The sequence below is a fragment of the Dipteris shenzhenensis genome, chromosome 13 (assembly GCF_047967505.1).
Source record: "Dipteris shenzhenensis isolate YYH24624 ecotype China chromosome 13, Dip_SZ_1.0, whole genome shotgun sequence".
Classification (NCBI taxonomy): domain Eukaryota; kingdom Viridiplantae; phylum Streptophyta; class Polypodiopsida; order Gleicheniales; family Dipteridaceae; genus Dipteris; species Dipteris shenzhenensis.
In genome coordinates this window covers 33547846-33575374 of record NC_141608.1, presented here as the reverse complement: position 1 = coordinate 33575374, position 27529 = coordinate 33547846, and the positions used below count along the sequence as shown (strand labels likewise).

The window sequence follows — 27529 nt, the reverse complement described above, 5'->3', positions numbered from 1 at the left end:
CCAAGATGATCAGCGCCAGAGTTCGGCCTCTACTTCCTGACCTCATTCATGACACTCAGACAGGCTTTGTCCAGGATCGCAGTATCCTGGATAATGTCTTCACCTTCTCAGAGGCGACGGAGTGGGCTCAGCACAGTGGGTCACATTTAGCCATCCTACTTCTCGACTTTGACAAGGCCTACGATTGAGTGGACTGGTCCTTCTTGGAGGGTACTCTGGAGCGACTAGGGTTCCCAGTAGGATGGATTCAGCGTTATACAGGACAGCTTCCAGCAGGGTCATCATCGGTGGCAGGATGGGAGAGCGATTTCGTTTGGAGAGATCAGTGCGTCAGGGTTGCCCCCTCGCTCCTTACCTGTTTCTCTTCTTCGTCGAGGCCATGACATACTACCTTCAGGCGAGGTCGACCGGGATCCGGGGTGTTCGCCTTCCCATCAGGGAGGACACGGAGCTCCTGGACTCGGAGTATGCAGATGACACAGCACCACGTTCAGGATGATGAGATGATGCTGGAGAGGGTGAGGCTGGCCCTAGAGGTCTTATGTTCGACAGCCGGTGCGAAAATCAACTGGAACAAATCAGTTGGTTTTCTCACAAACCCCGGGGCGTGCTCACAGTGGGGGAGGTTTTTGGGTTTCAGATGGATCCCGCGGGGACAGACAGCTAGATATCTCGGCTTTCAGGTCGGCCTGGACATCACGCCAGCTCAGCAGTTTCTCCCGGTGCTAGATTCCATTCGACGGAAGCTGGCTTTCTGGAGCACTGCTAAGCTCTCTCTTGCAGGTCGTGCTCTTGTAGTCAACCAGGTTCTCCTGGCCACGGCATGGTATGTGGCCTCTTGTTGGTGTTTCTCGAGATCCAGCGTGACACAGCTTAGGAGGTTGGTCCGGAATTTCCTGTGGTCTAGGGGGGACGGTCTCAGAGATACCAGAGCCACGGTAGCTTGACAGACAGTCATTCTTCCGCAGGCTGAGGGTGGCTTGGGGGTCATCAATCCTGAGCTTCAGAGTTAGGCCCTGCTGGGCAAGTTGGTTATCCGCGGTTTGACCCTAGGAGGACAAACGTGGAAGATGTTACTTCAGCAGGGGATCGGTTCTTGCGTCCCGCGCCGAGGTGGAGAGTGGCTACCGTCCCTCAGGTGGATCTTCACTTCTACACCGCTCACTCACCGCGGTTTGACCCTAGGGGGACAAACGTGGAAGATGTTACTTCAGCAGGGGATCGGTTCTTGCGTCCCGCGCCGAGGTGGAGAGTGGCTACCGTCCCTCAGGTGGATCTTCACTTCTACACCGCTCACTCACCCCCGCTCCCCGCTCATTCGTAGCCTTCTCATGGTTTGGAGGTGGCTCCGCCTCAGTCTCATACAGTCCCCTCCTAGCTGTCAGGAGGAGATCGACCGCCAGCCGCTCATCTGGAACGATCAGGTCAGAGATGCCTTGGGCCTTCAGCTGGGGGAGAGATCACATATCATGTGGGACGGTTGGATGCGGGGGCCAGCCCGGTCCCTTCGAGTTTGGAGGGACACGTACAGACACTTGGAGACCGTTGCTCTAGCAGCCGCAGCTGGAGGTGCCCGTGGAGCTCAGGCGAGACGCACAGAGATAGACGGAGCGATTCCAGCCGGTTGGTTGGTTCCACCCGAGATTCAGATCCTCATGCCTGGTGATGACCGTTGGCTGGGACAGTTCACCCCCCGTGGCATCCCACTGGTGGTTGCAGGCCGGATGGACGACACCTCTGTTTCCTTCTTCGCGGTTTTGGGGGACGGCCGACTCAGGAGAGAGGATGTGCTCATCGACCCCCTCCTCCCGTGGCAGAGGGTTCGGGTCGTAGGCCTCGTGGGAAAGGTTTGGCGGATCGATCCTAGTATAGAGCAGGATCAGCTGCAGTTATGGCGACTCTGGCTCTGGGAGGAGCGGGCCTTGTCAGAGCTTGATTGGGACCCAGGAGAGTGGAGATGGCCAGAGGTTGTGACAGGCCAGGGGCCGACCTCTTTCTTCGCCTACAGCACGACATTGGGCAAGAGAGTTCTCGGGAGGATGCAGAGCCGCCCGCCCACCCAGCGGCCCAGTTGGTATGCTCAGGGTATCTCCAGGCTATTTTTGCAGGCCCTCTGGAAGGCCTTGTGGGAGAGCTGGCGGCCGCAGAAGATCTCCTACTTCCTTTGGCTACTCGCCCACAAGGGTCTTCCAGTGGGGAGCTGGTTGCGGCACGTTGGTCAGGATGGACGTTGTCAGATCTGTCATGAGGACGAGGAGTCACCAAAACATTGCCTGTGGAGCTGCACTCGCGCCTAGGAAGTGTGGAGGTGGACCTTCGGGATCCTTACTCGCGCAGCGCCGGAGCTAGGTTTGATCACTTGGGGCACGTTCTGCTGGTGCAGCACCGCACCTGGCTTTCATCAGTTGTTCGAGGCAGGCCCGCAAGACCCCACGTTCCTTATCACACAGGGGACTTGGGGGCCGCTCGAGGGCATTCCGCCACACCTGGCAGAGGCTGACACAGGATCTCAGGAGAGGCAGCCAGTCTGGGAGATTATTAGCAGCATCGTAGGTTGGCACATTTGGACCTCGCGCTGCGCGCAGATCCTTGGTGGCACCTCTCTTTCGACTGCCTAGGTCATGACCGACATCTGGAGTGAGATTATACACACACACTCAGAGGCCAGTGGGACCAGATACAGGGAGATTCCCGGGCTGGCCGGGAGAAGCGGAGACGTTTCCACCGTGATTGGGATACGCAGGGCCTCTTCTTCGAGCATACTTCGCAGGGCCTTCAGTGGCGCTATTCACCACCTCTCTGGCTGTTCATTAACACCCGCCTGATCCCTCCGTGAGAGAGAGCTTTACATTTTTGTTTCCTTTTAGGGCTGCGTCCGATTTGTGAACGCAGCCCCGTCAGTTGCAAAGCTGACCTCATGTATCTTGTTTTCGAAGTAATATAATCAGCACTGTTTTTTCGGCAAAACGTTGCGAACTCCCATGCAAAAGAACTAATAAGACCATGAGCACATTGTTGATTGGCTCTGAGTCAATCCTTAATATCATGTATTGAGGGCTTACTTGGGTTTGTCAACGAATCTCTTGCATGCGCATACATTTTGGTTTAACCCAAAGACATATAGCATTTCTTTTTTATAGCTTTTTGCACCCAAAAGGACAAGGGGAAGGTGGTACTAGCTTTTCCTTTCAAGGTTTCTTCTAGAGGTAGAGAATAGCTTTTGAAAGCATTCAAACACAAGGGAAGTAAAGGGACTTTATACAAACTCGCTATAACATGAGCTAGCATACCCGTATTTGGCAACCCTTGTTATCTTCTGGTTCCTCGCCTATTTAAAGGTCACATTATTTTTAATATGGAGGAAAATTTATTCACTTTCCATTATTCAAGTGTAAGAAGGCACGCTGTACACTAAAAAAAGTTAACCCTACAACAAAGCTGTCCTTTTGCCTGATTAAATCAACACCTGTGCTTTGCATATGATGGTAGCCTTCCATCTTCAAATCCTCCCAGTTAAAACTACGATTGCAGATAGCCTAAACCTTCAAAGCAGCAAGGAAGTGGAAATATAAACTAGAAAAGTGATACAATTTCCCTTTTTGTACAAGGTATCCAAAGGGGTAGGAAGAAAGAGGGAAAGGGTATCACAGCATTATTCCTTTAAACATGTCAAATACTCATAGCATGAGATAATCATATCACATACCACTTTAAGAGGAGGAGGGGGGCTTGGCACAGAGAGCATAAGTTCTTCATTCCATACTGGATTCAAATTGCTCTTTACTACATGTGTTTTCACAGTCTGCAAAATAAACAAATACTCTCAACGTTTCTTTCTTCTCTGTAAGAAAAAGCCATTAGGTAAAATCTCTGCTAAATTCACGTGTTCCACTCTAAAAGAGAGAATGTTTAAATAGGGATGGGCAACTCACGACGTCAAGTGAAGTAGAAACGTAAACCAAAGACAACTATGTTTTTTCTCGTCAGGTAAGAGTCAAACAAAGGGGAAGGGAAACAGACTGCCTAATGTCAAATCTTCCTTGGGAGATGAAATGAAAAAGACAATGAATCTCTGTTAAACAAAACTCAATATTTCTATCGTAAGATAGGTACCTCTAATGCAGGTCCTGGTGTTTCCCCTGTCCTTCACAACTATTTGCATGACCAACTGAACAAAGACCCACTGTCTCTCCCATGTTGGAACCCACCTCCCCCCCAATCTTCGCTTTTCACACTTTCTCCTCTCCCGGTTACTCTCCTTCCCCCACCCACCACCTACAATGCGACCCTCCCCTCCCTCATCTCCTTTACCCTCCCTCCCTTACCCCTTCTCTACTGCCCCCTGCCTTCCTGGGGTGGTTCTCCACCCTAACTTCCCCCACCTCTTTTCCCTTTTCTTTCACCTTTGTTTCTCTACCTGCCCCTTCTCTCCACACCTGCTTTTTTCTATTTCTAATACTTACTTCCTTGCCACCTTTGACATGCTGGACCCATCCTTTACTATTTTATCCCATCGCCTCAGTATATTTCCTGTACCTCCTCTCCCCTATATGCTTCCCCCACCATTCTGTCCTCTTTGATAGCCCCACGTCCATTTCTACCTTGTCCTGCCCTCTGTTTCTACTCCTCTCTTTTTGCTCTTCTATGCTGCCCTTCTACCAGCCTTAGCCCTACCCATCTTGAATTTAACCTCTCCTTGTTGTATCCCTTCACCAGAAGGCCATTTTCTGCTGTTCAAGGTTTTTTCCTCCTTATATTTTTACCGATCATCCTTTTCCTTTTCTCATTCTCTTGAGAGCTCTCAGGTTGTAGGGGTATATGCAGCGGAAGGGAGATACTTGTAGCCTAGGAACTCACACAGTGGTGCTTATCTGGAATCCAAAAATTTATTTCCTTAGTGTGCTCAACATACATATGCAAGCAAGTAAATAGACAATGCTCATGAAAGAAAACTAGAACCAGCAGTATATATATTTCTGTCCAAGAGATGGACACAATGCAAAACTAGTCCAGAGGTCCACCAAAAGCTGGACCCCTGTACAGACAAAATATGATCACCTACCTCCGTGGCAATTCTAGAACACTCAGCCTACCTGCTCCCGTAAAGCTTGAGTTGGCTTTGTTACCGCACCCGCAAACACACCTCCAAGCTATCCCTCCCGGATAGCTACGAGTAGGCAGTGAATGCTCCTGGATCCCATCTTCCTTCCTGCCCTATGTAGACAGCCAAACGTGAAGACACTCTGAGCCCTTTGTCACCTACAGTCAGCCACCTCCCTTGCTGTACTCCCTTGCTGTACCAACAGCTCCTGGATAGGTCCAGGAAGCAGGCTGCCTGCTGCTCCAACCTGCTCAAACAATGGATGAGCTATGAACCCCTAATGGGCTCCTTTATAGGGGCTGGTAGCCCCCTAAACCAACCGACCAAACAGCCGACCCAGGGTTCTGTGGGGCCAACCTGGTTGACTAGCTTTGACCAGCAGCCCCTGGGCCTGCCTGGCCACGTAGCATCCAGCCATTGGTGGCCAAGGCCTTCCTATGCCCCTGTCGCAGTCTTTTCCAGGCTCTTTCCAGCCCTGAGCTGCTGACCTGCAGTCGCCTTGGCTCTTTCTGGCTCTGTCCCAGACTTGTGCAGCCCTTCATACTGCTCCAAACAGAGGCACCTGCATGCTGGCCCTGTGCCTGCCCTGGATCCTCCCCCATAGCCCAGTACAGGCCAGTGTGGCCACCCATACAGGCCCATACTGTTGTGACACCTATCCCGGGACTGCTCAAGTCTACATTCCAGCCTAAATGACCCAAGTACCCACCAGATGCTGCCACGTGTCCAAGCGGCTGATCCTAGCAGAGTTCCATGTTGTATTGCTGCTCCGACTGTGTACCAGACATCCTCAAGCAGCCAGGTACATGTGTTGATTGTGCTGCCCATGTGGCAGCCCCCTCTTCTGACTTTATCCCGTGAGCATGCTGCCCACATGGCAGCCAATGTGCTGCCCATGTGGCAGCCTCAATAGGCCCAAGTCCACATCCCCCATGCTCTCCTCATATATGGGCTTACAGATGGGGAGGTGACTTTTCCAACATCTCCAGGACATCCCGCTCCTAGAAGATAGAGCCCTCTAATCATGCGCTCTCTCCATGAGGTCACCCTACACACCTTCACACACACTGCCTGCTCCACTCACCTGCCGCCTCTTGGTTTTGTACCCTGGAATAGATGGTGCAATGATGAGTATAAGGCTCTATGCCATCAACTTAGAATTCAAGACTAAGCATCACCTTCTGAGTGAAGCAAAGATGATATGCGAGTATCGCATTTTGGTTTGCAGTAAGAAGCAAGCTTTTGGTTGTCAAAACAAGGAGTTAATAAACACCTTGTTTAGTGACAACTCTTAAGGACTTCCGGCGAAAGTTTCTAGGGTGATGAGCTCCCTCTCCTCTCACAAACACCACACTATGGCACTCCTATGCAAGCACAATGTACAACATTCCTCACTATCAATCACCAATTACCCTGTCCTACCTCTTGCACACTTTTCACTGCCAATGGCATCATACACGTAGCTTTGAAGCTTCGAAATAGTTGAGCGAAAGATTGTGAGTGCTAATACTAAATATATTGCATATGGAACAAGTTTTATGGCCTCAATCTTAGCAAAGCACCGGTTTCCCTCACACCTGGACCCTTAAGCCATCACTCCCATTCACAAGGTAGGGGATCCATGAGCCCGAAAACTAGATGACCATTATGATTGGGCATGTCATGTCCAAGATCTACGCATTAGTGCCTGACATAGGTTAGCCAATTTGCAAAGCTCAAGGGATTTGAGGCCGAGGTACAGGCAGGCTTTTGGGCCAATCATGTGATTCTAGATCACGTACTCACACTCAGATGTATCATGGAGGAAGCCAGAGCACGGAGATAGAGGATTTATTGCTCCTTTGTGGATTTTGCCAAAGCTTTTGACACAATGCCGAGAGCTTGCCCCCTCAGACGTTTGCACAATCTCGGGTATGGTTAGGAGATCATTTGGCCAATCATGGCACACTATGAGACGGTCTCACAAGGTGGATAGGGGAGAGTATAAGCACCATCGGGGTCAAACATAGTTGTCTGCTATCATTAACCATGTTCATCAATAAGCTTGAGACTTTCTTTGGGGGACTGATGGAGACCCTCTTCTACGTAGACGATATGGTCTTACTCTCACCGTCAGCTTACGGACTCTATTGACACTTGAATGTCTTGGGTGCGAGGAGCAATGAAATGGAGATGGAATGCAACCAAGCGGGCTTTGTAGTAGTCAACATTGCCATCAGCTTTCCACTTCAACATGTAGACACACTTATTGCCTACTGGCAAGTCACACAACTCCCATGTGCCATTTGAATGAATGGAATCAAGTTCAGCTTTCATGGCATCCGTCCATCCTTTGCTATCAAATGCATACTTATGATAGAGAGGTTTCTCGTTGCAGGCAGTAGCAATCAAAGCAACACGAAGCAAATTGGCATCCATTTATGTTTTACCACCTCTAGTGCGGGCAGCCAAGGGCTCAGCTTGGTTGCTATCCCATAGAGTATCCAAGAGTCACCTTGGAACTTGTTTTTGCTAAGTACCCATTCCTTTGAAATTGCTTGTTTAATAGCATAATCATCATGTGGCTGCAAATCAGACTGAACATGGGCAAGGAGGACGTTGTGAGCTGCTAAAAGCATTTGGAGCCGGACCCTATAAAGTGTCATCTGAATCTATGAAGGGCAATATGGCATCAAATACATCGAAGGCTTCTATTGATGGCTGTTTCATACAGTCCAGCCAAGATGAAGGGACATGCTCAGCAAAAACCACGTCTCTACTGGCAATTACCTTGCCTGTGCTAGGCTTAAACGACCTCGAACCTTCTGCTGCAGAGAATAACCAATAAAGATGCACTTCTCAGCTTTTGGATCCAACTTGGATCTCAACTCATCTGGCACATGAACATAGGCAATGCAACCAAAACTTTCAAATGAGAAATATCTGGTTTCCTACCAGTATACCTCTCCTTTGGCATCATGCCATGTATTGCTGCAATGGGAGTCCTGTTCATTATGTAGACTGCTGTAGCAACTGCTTCAGCCCAATAATCATCCGGCAGGTCTTTTTCGTTGAGCCTGGCATGAGATACCTCTCCAATATGCATGTTTTTCCTTTCTGCAAGTCCATTTTGCTGTAGTCTTCAATGCCCGAGTGGATGCTTGGTTGAGCACATAGTTGGCATGCATAATGGCATCCAACCAGAATTTATTTGGCAAAGACTTGCCCTTAAACATGCACCTGCACATTTACATTTCTGTTCTAATTTTCCACTTTGCAGATCCATTTTGTTGTGGAGTGTATGGCATGGTGCACTGATGTATGATACCCCGGGCTGCTAGAAAATACGAAAATTTCCGGGATAAGTAATCACACCCCCTGTCAGTGTGAAGGGTCAAGGGCGTTTTCCCACTCTCATTTTCTGATAAGGCAAGAAAATGCTTGAAGCTAGAGAAGACATCTGACTTCAATTTCATGGGATAAATCCAAGTGAACTTGGTGAAGTCATCCACAACAGTGACAAAGGAGTACTATCCTCCAAGTGATGCTGTCCGCATCGACCCACATACATCACTATGTACGAGGTGCAACTTCCTAGATGCACTAAGGTCCCGTCTTTTGGAAATGGGAGCCGATGCATTTTTCCCAACAAGCAGCCGTCACAAACATGTTTTGTAATTGCATGCATGGGTGGGAGACCTACCACCATGTCCTTTGAATGCACTTTCACCAAACCATTAAAGTTTAGATGCCCCAATCTCTCATGCCATAAGTGAGTATTGAAAATAACAGATTCAGCAATAGCGCTAGCTTCTATAGCAACCTGTTTTTAAAGGTGATACAACCCGCTGTCAAGTGTCCTAGTGAGTACAATACAGTTATCATACCGGTTGATACACGGCACAATGATGACCATAAAAAAGAACTCTAAAGCCATTTGTGGAGATGGCTGAAACAGAAATGAGATCCTTCATGATACTTGGAACATACAAAACTTCCAAAGGGGTCGTTGTATCACCTGACATTGATGTGACCAGCACCTCACCAATCCCTTTCACTGGATAAGCTGCATTGTTTGCACAAGTGACAATGCGCCCATTAGCATCACTCAAGAACTGAAATAGAGATTTGTAGGAGGTAATGTGCTTAGAAGCACCACTGTGAAATACCAAGATGACTTCGAATCTGAAATAGACAAAGCTGAAGTATGCATCTCCGGATTGTAGTGGCAGGTCACAACAAATGCCCACTCATCTTGAGCCAAGTTTACTGCCTCATCAGCATGATCATGGGCACAGGAGCATTTGCAACTGCAAGACCTTGCTGCTGTTTTTTCTTCTCGAAAGCAATGCGCTTGCGACATTTAGAGATGTCATGGCTGGGCTTCTTGCAATAATTGCAATGCTTCTTCTTCTTCCCATCAGCAGGAGAAGAAGTTGATGAGATACCGGATAAAGATTTGGGCTTGTTGTAAATTTTCCCCCCTTTGCCTTTGCCCTGGTGATCGGTGGCAAAGGCCTGAACTACATGAATAGAAGCAGCCCTATTTTGACAACTCTGGTCCTCCTGTAGTAGTAGGGCAACAAGCTGATTGAAGCCATAGTGGTTGGGGTTACCCATGGCCACTAGCCTCAATGTCGTAGCAAATCCCTAATATGAGTCAGGGAGCCCATCAAGTGTTGTAGACACTACCTATGAATCCGGGACAATCTCATCAACATTGATGAGCTGCTCTCTAAAATCCTTGATCTTGGTGAGATAGGCATCCATGTTGTCGCCTTCCTGCATCTTAACATTATCCAATTGCCTGCATAAATAGGAAACTCGGGCCTTATTGTGAATCTGATAGAGACTGGCCAAAGTATCCCATGCATCCTTGGGTGTCTTGCAAGACCGAATGTGAGTATAGCATCCCTCTTGCTATCCATAGCAATCACTACATGTGCTAGTGCATCTCTTTGATCCCAACGAATCTGTTTGCGTGTTGGAGGGCCTGCAACAGCAGGTACTGTGGGAGTAGTGGAAGATGAACCAGAAGTGGCAGCAGATACATGTGTTGGAGAGACAGGTCTAGTCTCTGATCCATTGACAATATGCCAGAAATTTTGGGATACCAGCAGGTGGCGCGCCAAGTATGACCACATAGGATAGTTGGTACCATCAAGCTTGTCTTCATGGGCAAGCATTCAAAGAGATTAATGGTGTGCCATTGCAAAAGAAAATCCCCAAAAGAAGAGAGTGCCCTGCAAATGTAAAGGCCTCAAGGCTATCACTACGAAGAGCTGGCTGCTCAAAGTATCTGACTGCTAGTTGCAAATGTCAAGTAAAAAATGACAGCAATCTCTACACATGTGAATGCCAAAAGTGGCTGCTCAAACACTGAGCAAAATGCACAAGTTATCCCCAAAATCTGCTGCAAAAATCTGTCCAAGAAAACACTGGCCTACAAAAGTGACCAGCCCAACCAAAGGGCAAATGTCTGCAAAGCTGTCCAATGCAAATCTATCCACAAATAGAGGGTACAGGACACAAAAGCCCCAAATTCTGAAGGACAATTATTCAATCGAAGGGCAAATCCAAGAAAATCACAAATTTGGCTGAATCAAGCAAATATCACTGCAATTGGCAAAGTCCCAAATGTGGAGAGGGCAAAAAGGATCTACAAGACAATCACGACAAAAAAAATGCTCATGTCCTCACACAGAAAGAACTCGGGACAACCATGATAGGCGTATGTCATCCCACAACAAAACCCCGTCATACTCTGAATATCATGCTTTGGATTATCTGGTTATCCTTCACTGCACTTCATCATCTCCCAGAGTCCCTGTAGAAGTGTCTTCCATCTCAAGACAATATATCATCAGTGTGGAGTCCGTCATGAGGGTTTCCATAGCTCATTTCCACTACCAACTAGCTATGTACATAGCTATGCACTTGCCTATCAACATGCAACAAGTGAAAAACATTTTTTTATTTTTATCCACATCTCTAGCAACCCCTTCTCTTCTGCTGTGACATTCATGTCCAGCAGCTAAAGAAAAACATTAGCAAACCACCTGGATCAAAAACAAAGCAAGCTTGTACTCTATGCCTCTACTTTTCTCCTCCCGGATCAAAAGGATAACTTTGAACCCTCCACTGCCAGATATGCATAATCCACCATCCTCCTGTATCAAATGGAATCAACAACACACCAATTTGATGTAGCCACCAGCTCTTTTCATGTACCCACATCCTCACTAAGCCTCCAGGATCCCATAACTTATCCTGCCAAGACATTACACCACTCCACTGGCTATTAGCCATCATACTTATATCATGAGTCTTGCTCCTCTTCTCATGAGTCACATCTTTTGAGGTCACTACCTCACACACAAATCTCACGGGCACAACCAGCTCATAATCTGTGATTAGGGACTTCTCAGCATACCCTATTGCCTCAACCTTGAAAGCTGCAAGTCTTAACCCATCACATGAATTATCAAGATCGTCGAGAAGCAAACAAACATCCTTCCGACTTGAAGAATGCTCAAACATATCAGCACACTGTTTCTTGTCATTGCCAACCACACATGCAAAATCCACAAGGGTATCATCAAGTAAAGCATCTAGCTGATCATCAACCACATTATCACAACCATCCAGCTCAACATGCATACTGGTGTTTTCATTCTCTTTCAAAGAGATCAATGCTAACATATCATCCAGTGCATCATCAAGAACACAATCCAGCTCATCCTCTGAATCATCATCATCCTGTAAACACTGAATCTTAACCTCATCATCCACATCAAAGTCCACATGCACACAATCAACACTTGCTGGTCCCACCCAAACTAAGTGTTTTAACTGCAGGGTTTTCACTTTATCATCAGTGATAGCCACATCAGCTTCATCTCTCTCAGACATGATTGAGCTCTCATCTTCACTGCTACTTTCACCTCTTTCTTCCTCATTTGTTGAACTTAAAATCTCAACCTCTTCGGTATGCACAATCACAGTGTCAACCACAAACTGATTGCATTCAGCCATCATATGCACATCATCACCACACAACACTGGAGCATGATCATCATCTACACACACAGACTTATCCTTAGCTGCCTTTAATGGGCTCTCAACATTTCTGCCATCTATGGCAGCAACCCCTTCTCTCGGACTCTCCTCTGCCATCTCACACAGAACTAGTTGAGCAACACCCTCCTCCATAGCAACTGACAAGCCTCCATTCATAAGTGTAATGATTTCCAGCTCCCCTACATCATCAGGTTCCTTCAACAGTGAAGACAACTGACTCTCTTCCTCTGATGAGATGCTCTCTTCCTCTTCCTCACTCAAAAAATCTCTCTCCTCATCTGTGACTGTCTCCTCAGGTTCCTCTTCCAATTCCAGCTTACAGCTCATCACATAATCTGGTACTCTCCTTGCACCAGCTGAACTCCCTTCTCCTCCATCCATAGCCTTTCTCCTATTATTTTGACCTCTGCTTCTTCCTGCAGTCTCCATCCAATTTAGGCTGAGTGTTTTCATTAGCTCCATAGCTTCATGCAAATCCTTTCTCAGGGAATCATCCTGCATAGGAACAGACACCGGCTCTCTCTCTGCATATTCCTTAATCATTTCTGGCCTGCTGACGAGGGTTTTAGGCTCCTCTTGCATGCCAAGCTGCCTCAGTCTCTTGACTTTCCACTCCTTCTCTCTGGCCACTCTGACTGCATCCTCAAAACTATCAATATTCCTCAGCTCCACCTTCAGACGGAGGGTAGGCTCCAGAGCAGCCACAAACCGGTCTCTCTTTATCATCTGCGGGAGTACTTCAAGAATCAAAGCCTCACACCATAGACTCCACAGTCTACCAAACTCTATCAGATACTAATCCACATCCTGACTATCCTTTTGCTGAATTTTGCACAACTCCCTCCATACTTCATTAGGGCTCCTGCATTGTGCAAACCGTGCAAGAAAAGCTGCTCTCACCATTGTATATTCCGGATTTTGCTGCTGAGGATGAGTAGTCCTGAAGGCAGCCACTTGAGTCTGCAACCATGCTTTTGCATCTCCCTGCAAGCAATAATTCATGATCTGAAACAAAATCTCAGGGGTTGCCCTATCCTTCATCAGTGCTGTAAATTCCATCTTTTCCAGGAATCTCACTGCATTCTGATATGGCATCCCCCAAAACTCTGGAAAGTCCTCTGCCATCTCTCTCAGCTCTTCAACACTACAACTGACTGCACACCTTCACACTTGTAAACTGAAGTGCACAATCCTCCGTGAAAGCACCAAAACGTGGATGGACAAAAGCAGTAGAGCCTAACCCGCCTTCACAGCCACCCTCATCCACGTTTAAGACACCCGAGCAACACAATCACAAGGCAAAAGGCATCCATTCAACATCCTTCTCTCTACACACCTTCTGATACAACGCACACTCCAGCCACATTTCCTCCAAAAGCCAGACAACCTCAGAAAAACCAGTGGACTACACAGCCCAACAAGATGCTCTTAGAACTGAACTTCCCCCCAAAACTCAGAAAACAGTCAGCCTCAGAATACTATAAGCCCACAGCCCACACTCCTAAGCTTCCATTGAGGACAACAGCTTGTAAATCCCGCAAAGCTGCAACAGCGCCACCTCCTCTCCTTCTCTATCAGTACCCAGGACTCTCCCATGATCAAAATCAGCATAAGATCACAACCATGTCAAAGAGGCTCCCAATTCCTTTAGGATAGCTTTTCTTACCTCACAAGCAAAAAATCAGTGATTGACGAACATCTGCAGCAAGCATCAATCTCACATTCTTCCACGAAGAGTGCCCAGCTCCTTTAGGACAACCATCATCAATGAAGGTCACGTTCCATTTTGCCTTAGCCTGCAATTCCTTCATCCCTCTATCTCTTTGCATACGGAATTCATGAAGTCTCTGTCGCTGAGATCCTCCTAGAGCTCCATTTATCCAAGGGACTCCTGGCCTGTGCAGTGGCGATGCCCATAATCCTCCAGCCTCAACCAACTGCTACTGCCACTTAGTCGTCAACCTCCTATCCCTTCCAGAAGCAACAACCCACGTCCCATGCATCAAGATACCCAGCACTTGCAACTTCTCTACTCTCAGAGAGCACACAAGCTCACAGACTCCCTTGCGTGAAGATATCAACAGCTTTCTACAGTTGAGGCGCCACCTCCAAAAACCCGTCGCCTGTCACCTTCATGTGAAGATCCTGTTGCCTTGCAGCTTCACTCCTCACGGAGCACCCGGAGCCCTTGGCCTCTCGTCGTCTACAAGCCCCAGGCCATAGTTTCCACCAACCGACTTCCTACAGAGTCGCTCCCACTTCTCCAAGCTCCTCCTACACAGTCAACCTCTACTTCACAGAGTCCTCCTACTTCGCTCTTACCTCCCGTCCTCCTACTCCGTAAAGAAGAGACCCCCTCTTCACGTAGTTCCCCAGTAGCTCTTTCTTCTCCTCTAATGGCGCCCTCTTAGCGACCCCCAAACCCGATAAACATTGCTGTAGCCTCCTTCCTGTGGTCCTCACGAAGCTAGCTAGCACCGTGGCTTCATTCGTCCTCACGGAGCACCCAGAGAGCATCCGCGCCAGGGCATGCAATCGGAGATTCACCCCTCCGTCACGTACGTATCCTTCCCCGTCTGCTCCCTATCGCTCATAGCCTCTCGAACATCTTGTAGCCCTCCAGCTCCCAGAAGCTCACCACACACGTAACACGCAATCTCTTTTGCCAGATTATAGCGACCACAGCCAAGTTGATCAACTTCCACGGTCCTCCCCTCTGTTCACGAAGCCCCCATCGCCTGTGGTCCTCTCGCGATCCATAATCGAGACCCCCTCTCTGTCGAGATCCCAACACCTAAATCTAGGACTTCCCTGCGCTCTTCTCGCCTACATGCGCGATCCCCTTCTATATAAGAAGCTCCTTGTTCTCCATCGATCCTTCCAGCAAGCTCCCAGACCCGCTTCCAACCGTTACCTTCACGTACATGCCAACATGTCATCTAGAAGCTCTTCTTCTCCCTCACGTAGCCACATGCATGGATACTTTTTTGATATGTGCCATGTCATCTTTTGCCTTTTCACCACTCTCCCACTCTTTCCTTCAAACTATACCAAGGCAATTAGTGCCTATATCCAACCTTAGGCACCACCAACGCATGCCAAAAGCGCTTAGCACCATATTGCCCATACTACCACATATGGTGAACACCATCCCAACACAAAGGATCTACAAGACAATCACGACAAAAAAAATGCTCATGTCCTCACACAGAAAGAACTCGGGACAACCATGATAGGCGTATGTCATCCCACAACAAAACCCCGTCATACTCTAAATATCATGCTTTGGATTATCTGGTTATCCTTCACTGCACTTCATCATCTCCCAGAGTCCCTGTAGAAGTGTCTTCCATCTCAAGACAATATATCATCAGTGTGGACTCCGTCATGAGGGTGTCCATAGCTCATTTCCACTACCAACTAGCTAGGTACATAGCTATGCACCTGCCTATCAACATGCAACAAGTGAAAAACATTTTTTCATTTTATCCACACAGCGTGTCGAAGCCTGGGAGGAGAGGGAGGCTGCAGAACCTGCTGCGGAGGTGGAGAGGGGGGCAGCGGGGACAGGAGGAGGTGGGGGAGCAGAGGGAAGGGGACGGGTGAAGAGAGTGATCACAGCAGGAGGCGCGGGGGAGGGAGGAGGGAACCCAAGGGGGGGGGGGGAGTGGAGGGGCAAGGGGGGAGGGATTTGGAGGGGGAGGGGGAGGGGGAGGGAAGGGGGCGATCACAGGCTCCCTCTACTGATCAGGATCGCCAAGGCTCTGGATCCACTCCTCCTCAACCGTTGTCTGACTATCCTCTGCCATCGCCACATATTGAACTCCTCGGGTTCGTTGATGGTGCAAGGGTGGATGCGGATGCTGAACCTCTGCTACGTGAGGAACATCTGGCTGGGCGATGGCTCCTTCCGCTGAGGGAGGTGGATCCCCACTCAAGGGCTCCTGTTGCTGCTGTTGCTCCTCCTCAGGTGACTTGCGGACAAACTTGTCTCTCTCTCTCTGCGTTTGGCCCTCTACCTGCAGTGCTTGCGAGCCTGCTTGTTGGTTTCTTTTTCTTTTTAACCTGGTTCCAATCCCCTTCTGAAGGGGTCACCCAGGGGGTCTGAGACTCATGTTGCTCCTATCTAAGGGGGCGCAGGACTCTGATCTGCTGGCTCTACCTGCTCTACGGGGGAGGGAGAGAGACGCTCGGGGGTGGACACGGGGGCAATCTCTCACGAGGTGGCCCATCTATCTGCACCGAAGACACTGGCCTCGTAGCCCATAAATCTCCACACGCTGGCGAAGTGTCCCCCTCGAGGGTCTCAAGGAGGATCAACTCTGGGAGGGACTCTGGGCTCTCAACCACCAGTCTGATCCTGGGGACTCCATTATCTGCTACAACTGAGGCGGCCGACTCTAGCGGGGACTCGAGCACAATGCCAAATGCCCGACCAATGCAAGGGAGAATGGCTCGATACTCCTTGGGAAGCCCTGGGAAGCAGAGCATAACCGAAAAACGAGGAACATGGTGTGTCCTGTCCATTTCCTCCACTGTAAACCCATGAAACCAGGGAAAGAGGTGGGCCAAGGAGGATGGAGCTCTACTCCACGAGTGTCGAGGCAGTGTCGGGGGAGCTCAATTGGATGAGAAAAACACCTCTTCCATAGATGGTGACCCCCTGAATGTGGTCACCCTCTAATCCCAAGCTCTCCTGTATCCACTCTCGCACATGTCTCTGTGTAGGCGTGAGGCCCACAATTCTACCCACGAGCGCCTTGTCCTGGAGGGACTGCACTGCCTGCTATACCTGTTGCTTGTCAGCTAGGGAAAGAAGAACCTTAATGTCTGTGGGAGTCGAGGGTGCTGCCATAGAGCCCCTCTGGCCAGACCAAGGGTCACCACCAAGATTTTATTTCACCTGAACAAGCAGAAATGCTCCCGCTACAGGGAGGAAGATGAGAAAAAAGGAAGAGGAAGAAGAGCCTCCGAGGGGGGGCGGAGGCGAGGCGAAGAGAGGGAAGCAGAGGCGAGGCGAAGAGGTGGAGGAAAGAGGTGGAGGCGGCGGGAGGGAAGGTAGAAGGGAGAAGGGGAAGGAGAGAGGAGGGGAAGGAGAGAGGAAGGAGAGGAGAAGAGGGGGAGTGAGTGAAGGAGTGGAAGGGGGGAGCACTTGCGGGGGGAGGAAGAGGCGGAAGAGGGAGGGAAAGCGGAGAAGGATGGAGGGGGGAAGCGGAATGGCAGGGGGAGGCTTGGGGCGGGAGAGGCAGAGAGTCGACGAGAGGTGCAAAGTGGGCGGGGTAGGAGGCGGGGAGGCGAGAAGGGCAGAGCGGGGATGGAGGAGCAGCAAGGGGGCGGGAGAGCGAGATGGCTGATTGCATTCTTATAAAATGGTATGTCCTCACACCAGGAGATAATTCCCATCTCATAAGCAACATTATTGACTATGCGAACAACACAATAGGGCCAATAACATCATCTACCAAAACCTATCTTAGAGCCATCGTCTTCCCTAATGTAGATTGACGGTACCCCATTCAAAGATCCAGCTTAGTAAAGTATATTGCACCATGTGAACAATCAATGAGGTCAAAATCCATGATAGTATAGATCAATGCCAAATTTTCCAAGAAGTATCATGAGTGTGTAAATTAAGAGGCCCTACAAGTGTACAAGATCCTTAATTGAAACTAAACGGTCAACAACAGCCAACACCTCCTTCAAGCAACTAACATGACAGGTGTATCCTCATACCAAGAGGTAACATTATTGATTACATAGAAGACATGATAGAGCTACCAATATCGTGAACACAGAAATCTGTCTTAGAGACCTCTTCCCTAATGTGGATCTTAGGATACCCCGTTCACAGATGAAGCTTAGTAAAGTACATTGCATCATGCAAACAATCAATGAGGTCATCCATCAAAGGTATAGGATATTTATTTCTTAACAATCACCTTGTTAAGACCCTTATAATCCACACACATTCACATGAATCTAACATTTTTCCACACCAATATCATTGGTTCTTCCCAAGGGGATTCGTTGGGTCAAACATGTCCCATCCAAACATCTTATGCTAATTGCCTAGCAGCCTCTTTTTCCTTGAGACTCAACCTATATGGTGTCTCTGATACCAACTCAAACATGCACTAAGATAAGGGGTAGCTAAGTCCAAATTGAGTGCAATCTTGGACCAAACTCTGTAGCTCCTAATTTGCAAAAACCATCAAGCGTTAGCAAGGATCTTCTTGGGGGCACTAACAAGCTCACCACCCACCGTTGATCGAGTATAAAGGATCAACCTCCAAGCTTGAGGTTAGCCAAGCATTGAGCCACATCCACAACCACAACCCATGTGTTCCATACCACAAAGCATCCATCAATCCATGTGTGCTAGACTTGGCACACACTTGCTCCAGGTCCTGATATCCAAGGGGTCCACCCGATGGGATCTCCATGTATAGGCCCATCAAGGGTGTCCCTAACTTAAGGACACCTGTACGATAGGTGTAGACTAAAGTTACTCTAGAACCCTTTAAATAGGACCACCACTTGGACGTAACCCCATCCTATTGCGAGCCCATGCTATGTCCCAGTGGTCATAACAAAGAAAGAAAGAAAGAAAGAAAGATATATTAACGTCTTCAGGAGGCCTCGCAGGCCCATGAGACAAGGTAGAATAAAAAAGTGTAGCTCATACAGGCCATTATGGACTGTGTCAAGGGGAGCTAAAAGTAGTTAAGAGGACAAGGAAGCAAATTAATACATGAGAACAAATGAGTAGAGGTGAGGCTTTTTATGGTCCTTCTCCAAGTCCTCCTATTTAGCCCTATCTAGCTAGCTGCAAATTCTACCGCTAGTGCTAACTCCAACTAAGTCAATACTATTGGAGTTGCAAGAAGGATTGAGCAAGTGAAGCAAAAGAGCAAGTTTATTCAAGAGAGACACGCCCAATATATAGGCTCCAGTTACATCCAGTAGTGACATCACATGTGAGCTCATTACAGCATCTAGATCCACAAATCTCTCAATCAGTTCCATGATTCTCTCAATCACACACCACACCCCTAGATTCACTCAATCACACCTACTGACACCTATCCACGCACACCATGTGTTCACATACTCACAACCTTAGACCTTAGGACTCTAGATCCCATTACATCAAGTTGTCCTTCATTACCTCCCACAAATTGATGACCTCAACCCTAGCAGTAGTCCATGGGAAACTTCATGGCTTACCCACCTCTAGTGGCAACACACATGATCCACAACCTAGTACTCACTCTAGTTGCATCAGCAATAGACTCATTAGGGCATCCTCATCCCAACATGATCTCACTCTGACTTTGGTTTGTTGGTTTACAATTGGGAGATAGACAATGACTATGCATGGGAATACCCTTAGATCCAACAAGGTAACACATAAGACTAACAATCATTTGAGGGGGACATCCCAAGGCAGAGAACCCTTATTGACCACACACACAAAAATTCTAAATTGAAGATGTGGGGAGATACCCCCCTTTGATGGCATATCTTGTTCTTTTCCTCCTTCTCTTCCAAGCTACCATAGTGTGAGGTTCATTGTCATTGGAGAGGTTCTTGGTGTAGCCAATCTTGTAACTCCTTTGCTCTTTGTCCTTCTCCACACTCTTTAATGTATCTTGTCCATATTCTGCAATACAAGATCCTTGTAGTCCTTCACCTTCTTTAAGTGTCCAAGCCTTAAAAACATTTTGTGAATCATATGGACTGAAGAGGGTCTTACCACTTGTCATGCAAGGGCAGTGTCTACTCTTGTACAAGAGGTGGTCATGATTGTATGGCAAGGTATAGTCAACCAAATGCAAGTACATTTCATACATCATGAAAGACACTGAAACCATAACTAAGGCATCTTCAAAATAAGAATCACAATGGTTGTAGTTGAAACTTTTGTTCCAATCATATCCATTGGAAATCATCATGAAAGTCATGATATATTCTTCCTTTATGTAAGCTCTTGTCATAGTCAACCCACACTAGTCAACTAGTCAACAAGATAGTATAACTTGAAATCCACTTCAAAGTATCATAACCTCAATCCTCAACATAAAAGGTGAAAAATACATTCAACTGAACTTAAAAGAGCATTCTCTGATCTGAAAAAGAAATCTCTGAATCTCTGATTTGAATTTTAACTCCTCAAGCGTCAACTTAGCATTTAATGTAGCATCTATTTTCAAAAAATAGTCAAGAAATGCTTGTAGAAACAAAGTAACCTTGGAGGATTGCTACCTCACACCACAAAGAATCAACCAGAGGGAATTTGCTGCGCAATTAATGATCCTTGGGAGTAGAAGACTCAGTGTAAGTCTCAAACCAAAAGAAGCTTCACACCTCCACGGGTAGCAGCATCTTCTCTGCCTCCAAAAACCATGTCTTCTTGAAAAATCCGACTGGTTTTTCTGTAGTTTCTCCTCATTCCTTGTACCATTTGCTCTCAAAATTCACCAGCAAGTAGCCCATAGAGTCGCCTAAGTGCACCTCAGACCGTTTTTCAAATGGTGTCTCTAGCAAGCTGTATCATCAAAAATGGCGCAGGATAGGGCGAGTGTAAGCACAGGCTGTAGAAGGACAATTTCCAGAAACCCTCTGGAGTGGAAGTGCGCCTATATGAGGGGAATCTATGGCTGAAAGGGTTTGGAGAATGGTCGCCTACATTGGGAGAACAAGCGCTAGGAAATTCTGCTCAAAAGAGGAGAAAATGGAGAAGAAGAGAGTGTGGGGAAGAAGATGATGACATGGCACTCAAGGAGGTCTCAAGGAGAGTGAACCAAGGCTCTGATACCACATGTTGGAGTTGCAAGAAGGATTGAGCAAGTGAAACAAAAGAGCAAGTTTATTCAAGAGAGACACGCCCAATATATAGGCTCCAGTTACATCCAGTAGTAACATCACATGTGAGCTCAATAGAGCATCTAGATCCACAAATCTCTCAATCAGTTCCATGATTCTCTCAATCACACACCACACACCTAGATTCACTCAATCACACCTACTGACACCTATCCAAGCACACCATGTGTTCACACACTCACAACCTTAGACCTTAGGACTCTAGATCCCATTACATCAAGTTGTCCTTTAAATACAATTTTTCACTTTGCTAGACTAACAGTCCTCAAGATGGTCATTCAAAGGGAATGTGAGACTCAAACACCTGGATTTTTGTATCCTTGGGCCCGAACAAGAAACTTATTACTCCAAAAGTAGTGATTGTGATCCCTCATCTAGTCATATTGTTTCGCCACCATCAAATACACATCATCACAATGAGAAGTCTCACATATCTTTGAAATAGTGCACCTCAAGAGCCTAAAAGCAGTCTGCATTTAGTCAAATGGGATAAGGGGCCTGCCCACTAGATGCAAACCACTAACGTTTATAAACAAATCTTTGAAGTATCGCAACTAGGCCCTTGAGACAATGTACTTTTCATGGTCTACCAAGGTATGGACTGCCAAAGTCTATAAAAGGTGTGGTCTACCAAGGTGTGGACTGCCAAAATCTATAAAAGGGGACCCACTACCCTTCAATTGAACGATTTCACTAACCACTCTAGGACTTGTTGAGTGACCTACCTGTGAAATCTTGTTAAGCATCGCATTTGTAACTTTCGTACATTGTTATTTGATACTCTGATTAATACAAGGTCATTGTAATTCCCACTTCATCTCCCTTGGTACTTCACCTTTACAAGCTCATGCACACATACACACTCGCGCATGCACACGTGTCGCATATGCACATGCATGCATGCAAGTGACCGTCTACATACGTCACACGCACGCATGTCTTCATGCAATAACATGCACCCGTGCCATTGAAGCAAAGACTTTTTCTTTGGAGATGTATGACAGGTACATTGTCAGTGGGGGTCACACTTGCTAAACGTCGCATTGCACCATCCACATGTTTAAGATGTCAGTGTCCTGCTTCAACATGTATCCACTTGCTTGGTACTATTTCTTTTTGTTTTTCAATAGTATGCTTATTAAGAAATGAAATGTTTTCCTACTGTTCAGTTACGGACAATGGGGACTAGGTCTAGCATTTGAGGGTGGACCCCCTTGCTTGGGGTTATGGGCATTAGTGACCCACAAGAGTGATGGCCTCTCTTTGAGAGGGACATCTGGAAACCACACCCCACCTGAGTACCCAAACATGGGACCAATCAAATGCACAGATTGCATACCGACCTAGAAACCATTCAAGAGAATGTTCCCTGAGCTTTGGGTGTGGGCCTGGCAGCATGCCAAGAGTAATGGAGATACAACATAAGACGACAAACAAATGAGCTCAGTATGGCTCAATTATGACCTTAGAGTACATCAATAGATAGTCTAAGCTGTTAGGAACCCGTGGGTGCGATCAGAATTGAATTCTGACAACTTTGAAATTTTAGGGTTTTTGGGAGTGACACATGGCAGCTGACACGTGGTAGACTGCCACATGGAATCTGAGCTGGCAGGTCAGTCCACCTGTCCCACACATGTGGCAGCATGCATGGCAAGTGGCAGGGCATGCAGGCCAAGTGTTTGGCCCCAAATCTGGTAGATTTGGGGCAGGTTGTGGGCTGTCCTCTTTGGGACTGCAGCCCACCAAAAATCTGGGACAAGTGTCCACCTTCCACTCTAGGCCTGGGAGGGGGGCTGAGCCTATAAAATAAGGCCTCTCCCCTTCATTCCTCACATGAAAATTTCGTCACTTTTCTTCTCCCTCCTTCTGGATGATGCAGCAGAATCTCTCCAGCTCCTTGGGTGCAGCCAGCTTCTCCCCAGGCCATTCTCTCACCTAAGTAGCACTTTCTCTCTCTACAACAGCACATTCTCTCTCTACAGTTCCAGCCCCTCCTCTCCAGAAATCTGCTCCCTCTCAGCTCTTCTGGAACAGCAGCAGCATCCTCTCTCCTTCTCCTAGCCTGGAGCAGCCACAGCCCCTTTCTCTCTCCTGCTGCAGTCTTTCTCTCTCTACTGCAGAATTTCTCTCTCTACTGTTCCAGCCCATTTCCCTTGCAGAAATCTGCCTTTCTGTGCACCTCTGGAACAGCAGCAGCTCCTCTCTTACATCCCCTCCCTTGGGATCAGCATTGGCACTCTCTCTCTACAGCTATCACTCCATAAAAGCTTTCTCTCTCTAGCCTACAGGCTGTTTTTCTAAGCTGTTCTCATTCCAGCCCCATTTCCACACTCTCCTCACCCAAGGTAGCTTCAAAGGCATCAAGGACTTCATCTACAAAAGGGTCAAGTCACGAAGGGAGCTTGTATTGTCAAGTTTATCTCATTTACAGCACTATTTCATGTTGTTTCTACTATCTTTCTAGAAACTAGTGCTTGCCTCTAATGTTGGATGTAAGTGGTGATTGTTGCAGGCTTCTTCCTTGTGGATTGGGCAAGCCAAGAGTTGAAACCTAAGCTTGGAGTCCTCCTTTTTGTTGTCTACCTTACACATATGCTCTTGAGTCTTGTATCTAGGTCCTAGGTTTTCATTGAGTTCATCAGTTTGGACGGTGCATTGCCCCTTGGTCTTGTATCTCCATTTTTAAGAATAAAGTGAGCCTGGATAAGGGAGGGGGGCCGTCTTGGCCCCTCAATCATATTGCATTTTCCAATGATGTCACTTTGTGTTTAAGCTGTATAAGTCTTAATTCCAGCTTAATTGCAAACTCTTAAGTTCAAGTATATGTGTTTGGCAACTCGCAATCATCTCATTCAAACGCCTCTGCAAAATCCGTTGTCTGAATTGATAGAAAGCACCGAGTAGTTTACAGTCAGGCTCCTTCAGACACTGTTCTTCATTTGCTTTGGCACTGCCCGTGTATTAGGATCCTCCTCAGGAGAATTTCAGATTATCTTCGGATCCGTTTCCCGAGTCACAGATTTGGGAAACATTTCTGACTCTTTGGCAGATTTATGAAGTCTTTGTCTCAATACTCACTATTTCTCTCTTGGGTGCGATATTGGGCTCTTTGGACAATCTGGAGTGAGCATAATTTGGCATACTTGGGTCAGCAGATCCACAAGTCATATGAATCACACACTTTTTTTGTGAAACCAGTAACTATATTATTAACATGAGATCAATGTACATGACATTAGACTCCAAAAGAGAGCCTAATGGAAGAACTCAAAAACAGTCAGAAAACACTTCAAGGCTAGTAGCATCCAAGTCTCTCGCAGCATAACTATCATATAAAGATTGCTTGAGGGACATTCTGAAGAAAGCATATGCCTGAGGAAACTGTTGTCCCATCCTAGAATGCAATCTCTGTGTCCAAATGGTCCATAGTACCCAAAAACGAGTCCAGTGAAAGAAAAGGAGGAATGGAGACATCTGAGATGAGAAGCATCCAAACATCCAGAAGAGTTTCCCGAGTTTGATAGAGGGAAACCGAAGCCGCAGCAAATGAGAGACATGAGTGATCAATATCCGAGAGTGCGGGCAAGACCATAATAGATGGGGAACTGTCTCATGGTGATGAGAGCAACGGGGGCAGGAAGGGGAAGCAATGCGACGTGCTGCCAATTTCACCCCAATGGGAAAAGCTCCCACTATACATCTCCAAAAGAAAAGCCTCTGTTTCAATGGCAATTTGGCTTTCCAAATTTTCTTAAGTCGTGATTGCCACCAAGATAAAGGCCTATCCAAATTCCAAAGAGTGTTGGCATGCTTATCAATCCATGGCGGTGGAAGAAGAAATCTATAGACCATCGAGGAGGCCAGATTATGCATTGAAAGCGAACAGGTAGCAGGAGATAAGGAAGTCAGATTCCAGTCCAGTAATCTGTCCTGTACAAACAATGGAGGAACAGGAACAAATGGCTGCAACATAGTTGTAAGTATTCTCCAAATGGACCTATGATGCAAACCCAAGGGGAATATTCTGCAAGCTTGTGGAAATAAAAGCATATAACCTTGTTGATCCACAACATCTCCAACAAATCTTATGCCCAATTTCATAAGATTATATGCTTTAATAGGTGCCTGTAAAGCGAGAGGCGATTCAAACACCTTGCTCCAATGGATGCTTTCCAAGCGAAAAGAATTACCATGATGAGAAGAAGCACCTGTCCATTTAGCATAAGAGAGAATTCTCTTCCAATCATGAATAAAAGCAGTAGAAACAGGACAACCAAGAATTTTTCCCTGAAATGTGGTCATGACTGCTTCCCAGTGATCTGTAATCCAATGCCCATATGCATGGGATGTCATGTTTCCACACATAGCTGCTAACATAATAGCCCATGGCTGTTTTTGCTGAAAAAAATCAGCAATCATAGTGCTCTTTCTTGCCAACATATAAAACTGAAGATTGAGAATATTCAGCCCCCCATGAGTCTTAGGTGAACAAACAGACTGCATGGGAAGTAGTCGCAAAGCCTTTTTGTGAGATTTGCTTTTCCAAAATATCTCCATAGCCTGGGACATATAGGAAGCCAAATGCTTAAAAGACCAGGGAAGAAGAGGCAAATAAAATTGCACATATGCCATAATGATGGACTGTACTATCCGAAGTCGAACAAGTAGAGGCTAAGTGGACAAATGCCAGTATTCCAGCTTCTTGTTGATCTTTTGAAGCACCCATTTGAGCTGTTGTTGCCGGGTAATATTCCAGCCAATGGGATACCCTAAATGCCTCACAATAGTATGGGAAGAAATAATGTGGCTTGGCCAGAGAAGTGCATGCCAATCAGCTTCTTTCAATGCTAGAAGATTTGATTTCTCAAAGTTGATATGCAGTCCAGCAGCTATGCCAAAATCATTCAGAGTATGCATCAAATGAGAGAGGTCACTTTGAGAATTCCTGGGCATGAAATATGAATCATCAGCATATGCCTGTGCAAGAAATGACTGTGCCCCTGGAATTTGCTATATGAATCTCACACTTTTTTTTTTGTGAAACCAAGATACTTATATTATGAAACTTTCATTTACATCTGGGCAGTGCTCAAAAGAGAGCCAAAGCCCTATGCATCAGAAGCACTAAAAGAAAAGTTGAATACAAGAAACATCCAAATCTTCCTCATGTAAGGCATCATATAATGATTGCCGCAATGAGGCTCGGAAGAACTCATATGGATGCTGAAGGGGAGAATTCACTCACACACACTTTTTTTTTTTTGTGAGAAGAAAGCTTTTATTTCTATATAATAATTACATTCATAGCTGCTTCAAAAAATGAAGTAGCTACTACTCAAGAAAAGATCTCAGTATAGGCTGTATACACATCCTGATCAATCAAACGAGTCTGAAAACAATCGTAGAATGATTGTTGCAGAGATCGTTTGAAAAAAAGAAAGGATGAAAATAGTGGATCACCAAAGACTCTATGATTTCTATCCATCCATAAAGTCCATAGGGTCCAATATCGCACCCATATAAAAAATAAATCAAAACCCTGTCTCTGGGGATGAAATCCAAACAACCAGAAAAATCTGCCAAAAGTAACAGTAGGAAATCGCTGTCGAAGCCTCTGTCTGATGAGAGCAATGAAATCAAAAGTATTTGGACAGGACCAAAAGATGTGGAGCACTGATTCAGTAGAGTGCGAGCATCTGTGACAAACAGCTGAAGCAATATGTCTGTGTGCGAGTAACTGTCCAGATGGAAAAATGCCAAGGAGAACTCGCCATAGAAAAAGCTGTTGTCGAAGAGGGACTTTGTAATGCCAAAGAAGACGCAGCCTTTTTCTCCACCACTTCATTGGACGATCCATATGCCAAACAATATTTGCTCTGTTGGAAATCCAAGGTGGAGGTAATAACACTCTATACAATGATGACACTGTGATATGTGAAAGCTTCAAAGGACGGACATATGAGGAAGGAGAGCGTAAAATCCAATCCTCAAGCCGATGCTGTATTTCTAAATGAGGTATCGGCAAGTACGGTTGGAGCATTGCTGAAATTTTATGCCATAAAGGACGATAATGAGCTCCCAAGCCGTATTTGCGAGCAGCCAAAGAAAAAGATAGAATTGTGCCATCATCGTGAAGTACATCCGCCACAGATGAAATGCCTTTGAAGGAGAGAAAATAAGAACGTCGAGGTTCTTGTATGGCCAAAGGTGGGTGGAATACTTTAGACCAAAAGAGATTCTCTACCCTCAAAGAGTTGCCCAAGAGAGAGTCCCTGCCTTTCCATTCCAAGTGGGATAAAATGTGTTTCCAATCAAGAAGCAAAGAAGAAACAAATGGGCATCCTCTGATCTTGCCTTGGATAGAGCCAAATAAAAAATCCCACTGAGTAGGCTGTCAATTTCCAAAAGCAGATGTATGAAGATGTAATAAGAGAGAGCGAATCATAAAAGCCCAAGGCTGATCTCCTTGTAGAAATTGCA

At 46.7% G+C, this 27529-nt stretch overlaps 1 protein-coding gene across 5 annotated transcripts in view; it reads right to left on the bottom strand.

Moving 5' to 3' along the window:
- Positions 1-27529, bottom strand: part of LOC147895320 (ADP-ribosylation factor GTPase-activating protein AGD12-like) — a 91868-nt gene that overhangs the window by 32746 nt on the left and 31593 nt on the right. For all 5 annotated transcript variants that reach the window (XM_087383960.1, XM_087383959.1, XM_087383956.1 and 2 more), the window contains one exon: positions 3707-3802. In XM_087383960.1, the coding sequence (XP_087240086.1) occupies positions 3707-3802 (96 nt within the window). The remainder of the gene's footprint in view (positions 1-3706; positions 3803-27529) is intronic.